We start from the raw sequence: 14356 nt of genomic DNA, 5'->3' as shown, positions 1-14356 counted from the left end.
GCATGTAGTGTTGATACATGTCGTCAACTTAGCGAAACTGCTTCAAGAAGTGGTCAAGCAAATTTTCTTTGTGATCTTGTGCAGTCTACATATTTTATTGGGACGTCAACTGTTGTTGATCATTTAAGAGAAGATTCTCTTGATTATATAGTGAACACTTTGAAATGGTTGAAATTTGAACGGAGGTCTGAATGTCTGCAGTGGCAGAAACAAGCTAATGACAAGAATACCCCACTTGCTGTTCAGATGCCTGTCACACCTGATTCCTCCAATCGTTTCTTTCATTTTTCTGTGTTTGCAAATGTTAAACGGGATCATTACTGGTCATTTTGCAAACGAGTAATTGTATCATATGACAATGAAACTTCATCATTTCATTGCAAATGCTGCCCATCTCGTCGTTCCTGCATGCATAAATGCATTGTTAAGTGGGCAATTGGACAGTTTGGACAGTGGCATCCCTCTGTTGTTGGCACCACCCCACCAATTGATGATGAAATTGGTGAAGATTTAAGTTTACCAGAACCAGAAGATAATGCTGTTGAAGACGTTCTACTTGAAAATCAAAATCAAATTTCCCTATCTGGCAGCTTTTTTTATCCTCCTTCTGGAGATGTGGCTGCAAAGTTTGTTGAATACCTGTTTGCTGAAAAGAAAATCCCTTCACACCTTCCTTTGACATTAACTGTGGAAAGGAACAATTTGCTAAAAGGTAACTGTTTATTTAAATCGAACAAAGCAACCTTTTATTATTGCATTGTCTTCACTCCAACGAAAATATTCTCCAACGGTTTAGTTCCTTATTGAAAATGACATTCTTTCCATTAACTAAAACAGCAAAAAGATTTATTGTTTGTATTGACATTGTCTTGTCTCCTAGTTACCTTCCTGTAGAAACCATCTGTTTTATTGTAAATCACCACTAACTGAGCCACACTGTGTAACAAGAATGCAAAGCTGGTAACTATGAAAGGGATTATTGAAGGTTTGTCATTAATATGAAACAGCGTGTATATATCATCGATTTAAATCTCGAACTTTAGATAAGACATTGAGTTGAAGATAAACCCAAAATGTACAGTTACACATTTTATGGATTGGTTTGTATAGTTACCAGAGTGCTCAAACCTATAACGGTGAGCTTTGCATAGGGCGAAAGCGTTGAACGTGTCATATGGACTCTCTACGTAGTCTGTGGAAAATGCTCAAACTATGCATTAGCAGAAAGCGTATTATACAATGTATACATATGTGTGTGTATCTTTTCTTTGTTCTTCCAGGAATTTCGCTGTTTGCAAAGTTTTGTGTCGAGTGCAAGATACCGTACAGATACCAGGAGTATTCAGCTGGTGTTCACAATTTTAATGACAACTGGCTTTTAAGTTTGGGAATATGTGATATGATCAGAAAACATCTTCAGGTATGTTATTTTTAAAGCATTTAAGAACCACTTGTCACTATTCCTTCCTCTCTTTTTCTCTTGATGTAAATTTTTTTAACTGGGTGATGGCCTTAACCAAACTGTGCATCATCCATATTGTACCACCCCACTCCCCAATTTTTGCATGTTGATAGTTAAGAAAAACAAGGAAGGGATATTAATAACCAGGTATGCATGCTATAAATGAGCATGTATTGTATGAAAAATATAGGTTCACAACGCTGTCAGTCGCACTGTTGAGGCAATTGAAAACTGGCTGCAGTTGCGACCATTTCAGTTACCACGTGGTCAAATGATGAACGCGTATCTTCACTTTGAAGCTCTCTCAGATCATGACTATGGGTTTTCTTGTGTTTTGTGTGGACACTTTCCTCCCCTGTTAACTCTAGATGTAGACAAGAAAGGAATCTTTGAACTAGCGGGTAAATTTGACTGATAATTTGGCAAACTTTTTTTATGAGTGGTTTTTGTTACATACTTTTACATTGTCATTTTTTAGGTTTGTTGACTTGAATTTTGATTTTGTTAACTTGTATTCATTTGCATTGTAGTTAGTGAACTTCAGTTGCCAGACCCCGAATCCGATGCTCCTGCAGATGAAGTGGACGCTGAAAAGTACTGGCAACAAGTGAACTGTGGGATCTTATACAGAGGAGTATTGAGAGGTACGTACGTGCTACAATGTTTATGTACTCACTGCACGTGAAACTTTAACGTTTTTTCTTACATAATTTATTTTTTGGTTTATTTTTGTTTACAAATCCGGTTTATTTTTGTTTACAAATCCTTATGATTGATTTGTTTGATGTGCACGTAGCGTATACACCATCTGGTGTGTTTGAATTATGATAATGCTTGTAGTTTTTCAATTGTTTGTAGGTACTGAAAAAAACCCTTTAGAAATCAAGCCTTCATATAAGTTTTGGGCCCCATATATTGGCCCAAAATGCAGAAGAGGAAGGAAACTTTTTAATACCGAATACATGAAAGCGTATCATAAACAAAACCTAACATCAGCTGGGGCTACATCTGATGAATGTTCAATTGAAAAGCTCATGGATTTGTTCTGTGAAGGAAAAGTGCGTATTGCTACTTCATGGAGCGATTGGCAACTCATTTTAGTAATGAGAAATTAAACCAACGTATCATTAATACTCATCGCAAGCAGGTAAGTGAGTGTTTTATTCTTTATTTTTAATGGAGTCTAAGTGATGTTGCCTTTTCCAGTTGCCGGAATAATCTTTTAAAATTTATTAAATCTTCTGTCTCTTCACAGTTTGGAATGGCTATGAGTTTTAACTCCTTCGGTCAACTTATAAGTAGAAATGAAGATGATGGGACCGAGCAGGCATCACAACCAAAACGCGTCCGTTTGTCGACTGAAAGTCTTTCAACAGCTAACAGACCTGCCACAAGTAGCACTGGAACACTAAATGATGCTTGTGATGAGTTGACACACGTTGCTGAGAAAATGAATCCCTCAGCTACAAGCAGCTACGACCTTGTTATAGACTAGTTGTGACCTCGTCAGTCGTCATCAAAGCTTAAGTGATATTTGACATAAAGGAAGCTCAATTTCTGTTTGGTTGTTCACAGCTTGGCAAAGAACATTGTAACAAGTCGAATTCCAAAGTCGAATTCCATTACCATCTGTAGATCTAATTTCAATATATATACTTATTCATATAGAACTGATGTCCAATGCCTGAACACTAAATTCAAATTTCTTTCAAGCATTTCATCAAATTTTCTCAAATTCTTATATAATTCATAAAACATCTAATTATACCTAATGTGAAAATTTTATGTAAAATAAAGACGTCCTTCGATGTGAACTGATATCCTTATACTATATTATATACTATATATAGTATACATACGCATAGATAGCCAATGCCTAAATAGAATCTTAAGTTCTTTGAAGCACTTCACCAAATTTTCTCAAATTCTTATATAATTCATAAAACTTCTAATTATGCCTAATGTGAAAATTTTATATAAAATAAAGACGTCCTTCGATGTGAACTGATATCCTTATACTATATTATATACTATATATAGTATATATACATACGTATAGATAGCCAATGCCTAAATAGAATCTTAAGTTCTTTGAAGCATTTCATCAAATTTTCTCAAATTCTTATATAATTCATAAAACTTCTAATCATACCTAATGTGAAAATTTTATGTAAAATAAAGACGTCCTTCGATGTGAACGTCGATCGTAAGATGCACCATGGTCTGACGGGAAGGTATGAGGAAAATATGTTAAACTTTGGTCCCTTTAATGGTATTCACGTCCAATTACAGTCTTTCTCTTTCTCAAAACTTGAAAATTGAATGTGTGCTTTTTGTGACGGCACATAATGCATTAAACCATTTATAGGCGTACGTCAAACAACGTGTAAAATATGCTTTTGTTAAACAACTGTCAAAATCTCAACTCACGCAACACGCAAAAGTGATCATTATCACTTATAGTTGATTATTATCCCCAACTTAGAGGGATTATCTTCTTCAATTTAGAGAGATTATTATCCTCAATTAAAACTATTGAAATTGTAGCAAAGAATCCGTTAACACATATGAAATAAGACGATTTGATATTCAATTAATGACATTCCCAAATTAAAATCATTATCCTTACACTTTTCACAGGAGGAAATACGTGATTTGACTGCGAAACTTGCAGCATGCGAAGAAAAACAACAACGAGAGCAGAGACGACAACAAGGAAGTCCACAAGAGAACAGCTACATTTCCACGAGTAGCGAGACTCGTCACTCTAGATTCAACAGCGAGACGGAGAGCGCTCGTGGTCGAGAGTCGGGATCTCCCGATAAAATTGGTCGAAAGGAGTCGAAGGTTGCCGACAGCTTCACAAGCAATGGTAGCGTGTTCGCACGCGAGGAAAGAGGTGGAAGTTTAATAGAAGATATTAAAACGCTGATCGTTTTATTGCTCTACCAAACGGTAGTAGCGTTTCCGATGAAGAAATTTTAACGGTCATGTCAAACGTTTCTATTGAATCCTCGTGATGTTGAAAAAAGATTGTTGGAGTACGATCACCATAAAGGATCTTGTTGAACAACTGTCAATAACTTACAGGGAAGAACAGGAGATCTTGCATTATAAATTTCAGGAGGAATAGCTGATAACCAAATACCCATAGAGACATCCTCCCCCTTTACACAAGAAAGAAAAACATGTGTCAATATCTAGTACTCTGAGAACTACATCCTTACACATCAATAGGTCACTTTCAACATTGTAATCTCGTCGTGGTTTTTCTATCACATACCTGATAACGTTTCAGAGATTTCTCGTTTTTTGCCAGCCAGTGAACAATATCCGAAGAAATAATGCTGCCCGCACTTCAGGCAAATGTCGGATAAGTCACGCCCGGATATTCAGGCTCGGCTCATTTTCCTGCCTCTCGATCAACCAATCAGTACGAAAGCTGTAAATATGAAGAAGCAATTGCATTTAGAAGCAATAACTACAACTCATATTTTCATACCTTATTCATAGTTTAGTCGCATGGAAAACGCTAATTCGTATGTTCGCAATCTCGTTTCTGTTTTACTTGAAAAATTATCAAATTTGGCAAATACTAATGCCCAAAACATGATATCTCAAAGGATTCGCACTACGTCAATAAAATCTTTAGAATGGACTCAGTATAAAGTAAATTGTTTGAGCCCGGGAGTATCGTTACATGTTTCTAGATGTAGATCGTCTAGGTTAGTAAAGTCTTGAGAAGGATTTTGATGTTGATGTTGACTGACCTTTGACAATCTTAGCAGTAGTATTTTTGACTATAAAACGACTACCGCTAAGGTTGTCGAAACGTCAATCAACATCAACACCAACAGTCCTTCTATGGACTCTACTAACCTGGATGATCTACATCTACAAACATGTACTCAGTATATTGTGTATTGACGGAGTTGAGCTAAACTAACCTTCCCCACCACAATTTGGACGTGTTTTTTAAATTATGACTTTCCATTTCCTAAAATTATCAAACATTTCTTCAGTCGAGAAGTTCTTCGGTACAATGTTAAAGATAAAAGCTTAATTAAAGACACCTTACCAATTGTTGATTGAGTAAAATCTTTAGATTGAGTTGAAAATCATCTGTACAGCTTGTATACTTCCGGAGGTAATTAATATTAAAATCGACTCTTTACTGAGCATGCGCAATTGTAGACACTCGGGACGAGGCTCATTCCAAAGCTCTCAATGAGAGGTCTGGAATGGTGTAAAATCATCTCCACAGCGTGGTTTAAGTGTAGCGTAAGGGTGTTTTAAGGGTGATTTGAGTGTACCTTTAGCGTGGTTTAAAGGTGGTCCAAGGCTTCAAGCTACGCTTCGCTACCCTAGACTACGGTTAAACCACCCTTAAACTACCCTTAACCCTCCTCTAAAACCACCTCTAATCCACTTTTAAAACCACCCTTAAACCACCAGATTGATATACTCTAAAATCCCAAGATACCTCTACGTACTCCCAACTCCCAAGATACCAACACGCATTTTTCTATTATTTATTGAAGAGCTTTCACAAACCTGTAAGATGGTGATATCTTGGGCAAGTGTACCGTAACCGTTATTTCTTGTGAATATTCGAGTTTAGCCTCAATACAATGAAGTTAGTCAACACAGTTAAATTTATCATATGACAAAGAATGTAGTTTGCATGAGTTGTTCTTGTGTAGAACAAAACTGATAAACGAAACAAAAAACCTTGTTGTTGGTATACTCTATAGGCCATCATAGAAACGCACAACGCTACACTACTTAAAGAATGGCGGTCAGCTAAAAATGTCCAATTCGATTCTACGTAGATCTGACAATTGCTTAAACGTTGCTCATTATGGTAATCAGCTTATTCTACCTAACATATCTCTGGTATTGAAGAAATACTTTGTAAACGTTCACTGGTATCGAAGAAACAATTTGTAAACGTTCACTGGTATTGAAGAAATACTTTGTAAACGTTCTCTGGTATAGAAGAAATACGTTGTAAATGTTCTCTGGTATTGAAGAAATACGATGTAAACGTTCTCTGGTATTGAAGAAATACGTTGTAAACGTTCTCTGGCATTGGAGAAATACGTTTTAAACGTTCTCTGGTATTGAAGAAATACGTTATAAACGTACTCTGGTATTGAAGAAATACGTTGTAAACGTTCTCTGGTATTGAAGAAATACGTTGTAAACGTTCTCTGGTATTGAAGAAATACGTTGTAAACGTTCTCTGGTATTGAAGAAATACGTTGTAAACGTTCTCTGGTATTGAAGAAATACGTTGTAAACGTTCTCTGGTATTGAAGAAATACGTTGTAAACGTTTTCTGGTATTGAAGAAATACGTTGTAAACGCGACAGGCCAATTTGAAACACTGTTCTACACTTTATCTTCACAAATATTGTGTTTGCTGTAACGTTTCACACGCTAAGTAGCTCTAATTGAACACAAAATACACTACAGCTACCCTCAATAAGAAAATTCAGTGTTTTTCCTGTGCTTACCTTTTATTGAGCGATGAATGTCGTCTTGCATAGCCAACCCATGATCCACGTAAACTTTGCCTTAAATCAAAGTTGCCGCGCGATGAAAGTATTCCCATGACCAAATCATAATGAGAATAATTCTCTGCTGTCAAGAAGAACATTAGTTTAAAACATTAAAGAAAACAAGTGGAAATACAAATACAAAATTGGACTATGGAGGATAAAGTTTTTAGATAACATGGTTAAATAACACTAGCGAAAGTTTCAATAATAGATCACTCCTGACAAAGGCATAAGACTGGAGCATATAGTGACACTCACGTTTCAACATTAGATCACTCCTGATGAAGAAACTACGCTAGAGTATATGTAAACTTATCTTTCAACAACATATCGTTCATGCTCAAGATATTAAATAGACGTACGACAATCTCTAATTTCATATAAATCTCGATAAAAAATCTGCTCCCCGGAGTTGACATGCTATCGGAGTTGACATGCTTTGGTTTTCTTGGCCCCAGTTCCCAACAACCGTTTCTGTCGTAAAATCACTTGAAATGTGAAGTTACTTTCATCGCTTTCTGAGTAATTAAATCGCTTGGTCACATAAATGTAAGAAAGATCATCTGAGCATGCGCAGTACGCGTGGACATGCGCAGTATGTGCAAAGCTCATGACCAATTGTGCTAGTAAATGGTCATGGAAATGACCACAACACTTATTGGTTAACTTTAGTTAGGTTTCTTTGGGAGGCCCTTCTCCTTTCGAGACTTGCAATGAGCAGTCAAAGCGCATCTCACAGTGATAAACCTACGATTGAGTATTCTTTCTCTCATTTTCTTGTTTGAAAAGTTATCAACTAGTGGTCGAACTCTTCATGAAACTACCATTCTTACGCTGTATTCGAAGAAGTAAGTAATACGAATTAAAGCCTTCACTCGTGTTCTTTGTTGTACATGCATGTACTTATATTGTCCCTCAAACCTGAATAATAGGCACAAACGATAACCTTAGAGAGTTTTTGAATAATCTTTCAATGGTTGTCGACAAGCAGTTCAAGGAAAAGGAATCTTTGCTCAGTTGGTGAAGAAAAAAGCGTGCAGCATGATCTTTTAACGATTGTATACTTTTATACATTCATAGAAATCTTTGGATATGCTTTGTTGAAGATTAAGATTTTTATTGCTCAATTTAAGTCCATTTGGTAAGATAGATCTAAAGTTTGCTAATTTATATTGGTACTTTGAGACTGGTTACATGACGTTTCTGCAACTTACACCCGAGGTCAAAGTTCGTATGTATTAAAATTGGCAATGTGTATAGTTCGTTGTGAGGATAACGTGAAGATTATTTTAATTAGGGAAGTATATTTCACCGTTATAGTTAATTGTAACTGTTTAATTTCAACTTATGTTTGTTAAAAGACATCCTTAAGCCAACTTTATAATATTGATCGCTATTTTCGTGTTATACATCTATAATCATCTTGTTAAAGATTTGAAGCTTTGCTGCGATAATACAGGTTTGTACAGCTATCTCATCTTTGTTTGTTGCTATCTGATAGCATGTCAACTCAGGAGCAGATTTTTATCGAGATTTATATAAAATTAGAGATTGTCGTACGTCTATCTAATATCTTGAGCATGAACGATATGTTGTTGAAAGATAAGTTTACATATACTCTAGCGTAGTTTCTTCATCAGGATTGATCTAATGTTGAAACGTGAGTGTCACTATATGCTCAGTCTTATGCCTTTGTCAGGAGTGATCTATTATTGAAACTTTCGCTAGTGTTATTTAACCATGTTATCAAACTTTATCCTCCATAGTCAATTTTGTATTTGTATTTCCACTTGTTTTCTTTAATGTTTAAACTAATGTTCTTCTTGACAGCAGAAGATTATTCTCATTATGATTTGGTCATTGGAATACTTTCATCGCGCGGCAACTTTGATTTGAGGCAAAGTTTACGTGGATCATGGGTTGGCTAATGCAAGACGACATTCATCGCTCAATAAAGGTAAGCACAGGAAAAACACTGAATTTTCTTATTGGGGTAGCTGTAGTGTATTTTTGTGTTTCAATTAGAGCTACTTAGCGTGAAACGTTACAGCAAACACAATATTTGTGAAGATAAAGTGTAGAACAGTGTTTCAAATTGGCCTGTCGCGTTTACAACGTATTTCTTCAATACCAGAGAACGTTTACAACGTATTTCTTCAATACCAGAGTACGTTTATAACGTATTTCTTCAATACCAGAGAACGTTTTAAACAATATTTCTCCAATGCCAGAGAACGTTTACAACGTATTTCTTTAATACCAGAGAACGTTTCATGTTTCTTCAATACCGAGAGAACATTTACGAACGTATTTCTTCTATACCAGAGAACGTTTACAAGTGTTTCTTCCATACCAGTGAACGTTTTACAAATTGTTCTTCGATACCAGTGAACAGGATGAATAATTAATTCCATAATGATTAATTGTCAGATCGTCGTGTAAAGCTGACCGCCATTCTTTAAGTAGTGTAGCGTTGTGCGTTTCTATGATGGCCTATAGAGTATACCAACAACAGGTTTTTGTTTCGTTTATCAGTTTGTTCTACACAAGAACAACTCATGCAAACTACATGCTTTGTCATATGATAAATTTAACTGTGTTATTCTTCATTGTATTGAGGCTAAACTCGAATATTCACAGAAATAACGGTTACGGTACACGCTGGATATCACCATCTTACAGGTTTGTGAAAGCTCTTCAATAAATAATAGAAAATGCGTGTTGGTATCTTGGGAGTTGGGGTACGTAGAGGTATCTTGGGTTTTAGAGTATATCAATCTGGTGGTTTAAGGGTGGTTTTAAAAGGTAGAGGATGGTTTTAGAGGAGGGTTAAGGGTAGTTTAAAAGATTGGTTTAACCGTAGTCTAGGAGTAGCAGAGTAACTTGGAAACCTTGGACCACCTTTAGAAGCCACGCTAAAACACACTCAAATCACCCTTAAAACACCCATGCTACCTTAAACCACGCTGTGGAGATGATTTTACACCATTCCAGACCTCATTGAGAGCTTTGGAATGAGCCTCGTCAGTGTCTACAATTGCGCATGCTCAGTAAAGAGTCGATTTTAATATTAATTACCTCCGGAGTATACAAGCTGTACAGATGATTTTCAACTCAATCTAAGATTTTACTCAATCAACAATTGGTGGTGTCTTTAATTAAGCTTTTATCTTTAACATTGTACCGAAGAACTTCTCGACTGAAGAAATGTTTGATAATTTTAGGAAATGGAAAGTCATAATTTAAAAAACACGTCCAAATTGTGGTGGGGAAGGTTAGTTTAGCTCAACTCCGTCAATACACAATATATGTTTGTAAATGATGATCGTCCAGGTTAATAAAGTCCTGAGAAGGACTGTTTTTGATGTTGTTGACTGACGTTTCGACAACCTTAGCGGTAGTCATCTTCAGAGTCAAATGAGGAGTAAACGTCAGGTTAGCCGTATTTTATTGACTTCATACTCATCCCAACCAAACAGAACAGCCATACAATTTACCAAAGATGTCTAGAGAAAACGGAACTCTTCCCCTTTTCTCGCTGTTTGATAAAACATGACAATCAAAACTAGGAACAACAGTTTATCGCAAGCCAGCACACTTATACTGACCGACTACTAGACCAATCATCTTACAATACTTCATCACACAAAGCCACCACAATCAGAACATTAACAAGACGTGCACAAATCATATGTGATTCACCTGACGCTCTACAAAACGAAAACAACTATCTCAGAGCGTGTTTTTGACAAAACAGCATAATTCTGACTTTATCAAACTGCTGCTTGCTTACAGGCCCAGCTTAGATCAGCAGAACAGACAACTCGGTGACAACAGCAACATTACCTTACATCAATGTACGTCTGGACTATCTCGCGTATCTTACGACCATACAACATATGTGTCGCGCCAAACCAATCACAACGTTACAAATTACTAACGAACATAAAGGACAAAGAACAACCCAACGTACGACAAGGTGCAGTTTACAAATAAATTGCTCGACTTGCCACGCCTCTATATTTAAACTGGCAGGAACTTAGAGCATAAGACTTACTGAGAGCACAAACGAGCTACTAAGAAACAAGACCGGAAACTAATCATTGCCGAACGTCACCGAATCCACAAAGCACAACATTGACTGGGACTTGGCAAAATGCATCACTACGGTACTGACTATGGTGGCAGCTTGCATTAGGGTGGTATACCAACTTGGGAACAAAACCCTGAACAGATCCAAGCATTACCGGTACCTTTAAGCGGCTTATTCACAATACAAACAAACGATCAACTGAAACATTTACACTTCAAACTAATTCCTGGACAGTAATACACAATTGGCACCCACATATTACAACTAAAAACATCCACACCTAAATCACACATCCAACTAAAAATGAAATGTTCACTTCACACTCGTCCACAATGACAATACACATTTGCTGCACATTTCCTGCTTTTACCACAATACAATGACGTAAGAACCAGACAATAAATACGGCTAACCTGAAGTTTACTCATTCACTCCTGAAGATGATTACCGTTAGGGTTGTCCAAGAACATCAGTCAACAACATCAAAACAGTCCTTTTCAGGACTTTATTAACCTGGAAATCATAATTTAAACGTATAACGATACTCGGGTTCCAAGCCATTTTGCTTTACAATACACAATATACTGAGTACATGTTTGTAGATGAGATCATCCAGGTTAGTAAATCCATAGAAAGGACTGTTGATGATGATGTTGATTGACGTTTCGACATAACCTTAGCGAAACAATCGTTTATAGTCAAAATACTACTGCTAAGATTGTCAAGGTCAGTCAACATCAACATCAAAATCCTTCTCAAGACTTTACTAACCTAGACGATCTACATCTAGAGCATGTAACATTGATACTCCCGGGCTCAAATAATTTACTTTATACTGAGTCCATTCTAAAGATTTTATTTGACGTAGTGTAGGATCCTTTTGAGATATCATGTTTTGGGCATTAGTATTTATAAATTTTGATAATTTTTCAAGTAAAACAGAAACGAGATTGCGAACATACAATTAGCGTTTTCCAGCGACTAAACTATGAATAAGGTATGAAAATATGAGTTGTAGTTATTGCTTCTAAATGCAATTGCTTCCATATTTACAGCTTTCGTACTGATTGGTTGATCGAAGAGGCAGGAAAATGAGCCGAGCCTGAATATCGGGCGTGACTTATCCGACATTTGCCTGAAGTGCGGGCAGCATTATTTCTTCGGATATTGTTCACTGGCTGGCAAAAAACGAGAAATCTCTGAAACGTTATCAGGTATGTGATAGAAAAACCACGACGAGATTACAATGTTGAAAGTGACCTATTGATGTGTAAGGATGTAGTTCTCAGAGTACTAGATATTGACACATGTTTTTTTTCTTTCTTGTATAAAAAGGGAGGATATTCTATGGGTATTTGGTTATCAGCTATTCCTCCTGAAATTTATAATACAAGATCCTGTTCTTCCCTGTAAGTTATGGTTGTTCAACAAGATCCTTTATGGTGATCGTACTCCAACAATCTTTTTTCAACATCACGAGGATTCAATAGAAACGTTTGACATGACCGTTAAAATTTCTTCATCGGAAACGCTACTACCGTTTGGTAGAGCAATAAAACGATCAGCGTTTTTAATATCTTCTATTAAACTTCCACCTCTTTCCTCGCGTGCGAACACGCTACCATTGCTTGTGAGCTGTCGGCAACTTCGCTCCTTTGACCAATTTTATCGGGAGATCCCGACTCTCGACCACAGGCGCTCTCCGTCTCGCTGTTGAATCTAGAGTGACGAGTCTCGCTACTCGTGGAAATGTAGCTGTTCTCTTGTGGACTTCCTTGTTGTCGTCTCTGCTCTCGTTGTTGTTTTTCTTCGCATGCTGCAAGTTTCGCAGTCAAATCACGTATTTCCTCCTGTGAAAAGTGTAAGGATAATGATTTTAATTTGGAATGTCATTAATTGAATATCAAATCGTCTTATTTCATATGTGTTAACGGTTCTTTGCTACAATTTCAATAGTTTTAATTGAGGATAATAATCCTCTAACTTGAGGATAATAATCTCTAAATTGAAAGAAGATAATCCCTCTAAGTTAGGATAATAATCAACTATAAGTGATAATGATCACTTTGCGTGTTAGTGAGTTGAGATTTTGACAGTTGTTTAACAAAGCATATTTTACGTTGTTGTTTGACATTACGCCTATAAATGGTTTAATGCATTATATTGCCCGTCACAGCTACACATTCAATTTTCAAGTTTGAGAAGAAAGACTGTAATTGGACGTGATACCATTAAAAGGGACCAAGTTTAACATATTTCCCCATACCTTCCCGTCAGACCATAGTTTCATCTTGATCGACTCGTTCATTTAACAACTCTGCGATGGTTTACAAATCTCCTAACTAACCCTCAAACCTAGGCCACCCACTTTGCAAATGGAGAGTCGTTCTTTGTATTTAAGACAATAACCGTTGACATTGTTTCTTTGAACATTCTTGAAAAATCCTCGTTTAATCTGTACTCAAACAGTATTCCCAAAACATCTTCCCTCAGTTGTATATTCTCAGTTTCCAGACCTCGCTTGGGTTTCTCTTCATCGTTTTCGCACAAAGTACCAAATCCTCAAACGGTTAAGATGAAAAATTGATTTAGAAGATCCGTCATCATTGTGGCTATAGACGAACTACCCGAGAACGCCTTCTTTGATTTACATTGATTTTTTCAAGAAGTATACCTTTAACAAAGGGAAAAATTTAATATTGAGGAAGAGGCAGTTATAGGTCATGATACAGACTGCTCAAGCATTAAATGTTATGTACAAGATTCTTGGTATGCTTCGAGAGCAGAAATGTCCTTTGAAAAAAAACGCGTCAAGCATTTTTATAGATAATATAATATCGTTACGCGCAATAAGATAATATCGTTAAAATAATAACAACCCTAAATTTGCAAAACTATAGAACAACTTTTCTGATTAATTGTAGTTTGTTTATTATAGTAATACAATCAAAATTTAAAAATTAATTTGCATATTGTGATCAAAAACTAAAATAAATCAGGAAATACTCATATGAAAACAAAAAAGATTTTAACGTAAAGAAAGTTACTTTAGGTTTTAATAATATTAAAAAATAATTTCTTTATCTCATTTGGACTATATGTAATAAATTACAATATGTATTTCAAAGAAAGCCGAATTTAGAAATTGTTAGAAAGACTTGAATTTTTGAACAAAATAGACCTATAAACATTAAAAAGTTATTGTCCCAAAATGATACTTTAACTATGAATTTTCAA

The 14356-nt window shown here is 36.1% G+C and overlaps 1 protein-coding gene and 1 long non-coding RNA gene across 2 annotated transcripts; one reads left to right on the top strand and one right to left on the bottom strand.

The window, feature by feature from the left end:
• The first annotated feature begins 958 nt into the window (after positions 1-958).
• On the top strand, positions 959-3613 carry LOC124445979. Its single transcript, XM_046996769.1, has 6 exons — positions 959-985; positions 1281-1420; positions 1653-1863; positions 1993-2106; positions 2321-2609; positions 2718-3613. Exons 1-5 carry the CDS (start codon positions 967-969, stop codon positions 2575-2577), a joined length of 741 nt encoding a protein of 246 aa, XP_046852725.1. The 5' UTR covers positions 959-966; the 3' UTR covers positions 2578-2609; positions 2718-3613.
• A 779-nt stretch (positions 3614-4392) lies between these two features.
• Positions 4393-7223, bottom strand: LOC124445982. The gene is made up of 5 exons (XR_006948314.1): positions 6982-7223; positions 6017-6084; positions 5410-5459; positions 4746-4904; positions 4393-4629 (listed from the first exon to the last, which is right to left on the bottom strand). It is a non-coding gene; the product is annotated as an uncharacterized LOC124445982 (long non-coding RNA).
• Positions 7224-14356: the final 7133 nt, after the last annotated feature.

This window comes from Xenia sp. Carnegie-2017, unplaced genomic scaffold (assembly GCF_021976095.1).
Source record: "Xenia sp. Carnegie-2017 unplaced genomic scaffold, XeniaSp_v1 HiC_scaffold_22, whole genome shotgun sequence".
Lineage (NCBI taxonomy): Eukaryota > Metazoa > Cnidaria > Anthozoa > Malacalcyonacea > Xeniidae > Xenia > Xenia sp. Carnegie-2017.
The sequence above is the reverse complement of the archived record's forward strand: the minus strand, read 5'-3'. Positions and strand labels throughout refer to the sequence as shown.

Bases quoted from the DNA above. Each gene is read 5' to 3' on its own strand.
- LOC124445979 (XM_046996769.1), top strand. The intron at 1,421-1,652 runs GTATGTTATTTT...TGAAAAATATAG, and splicing joins TGATCAGAAAACATCTTCAG to GTTCACAACGCTGTCAGTCG. The intron at 1,864-1,992 runs GTAAATTTGACT...TTTGCATTGTAG, and splicing joins AGGAATCTTTGAACTAGCGG to TTAGTGAACTTCAGTTGCCA.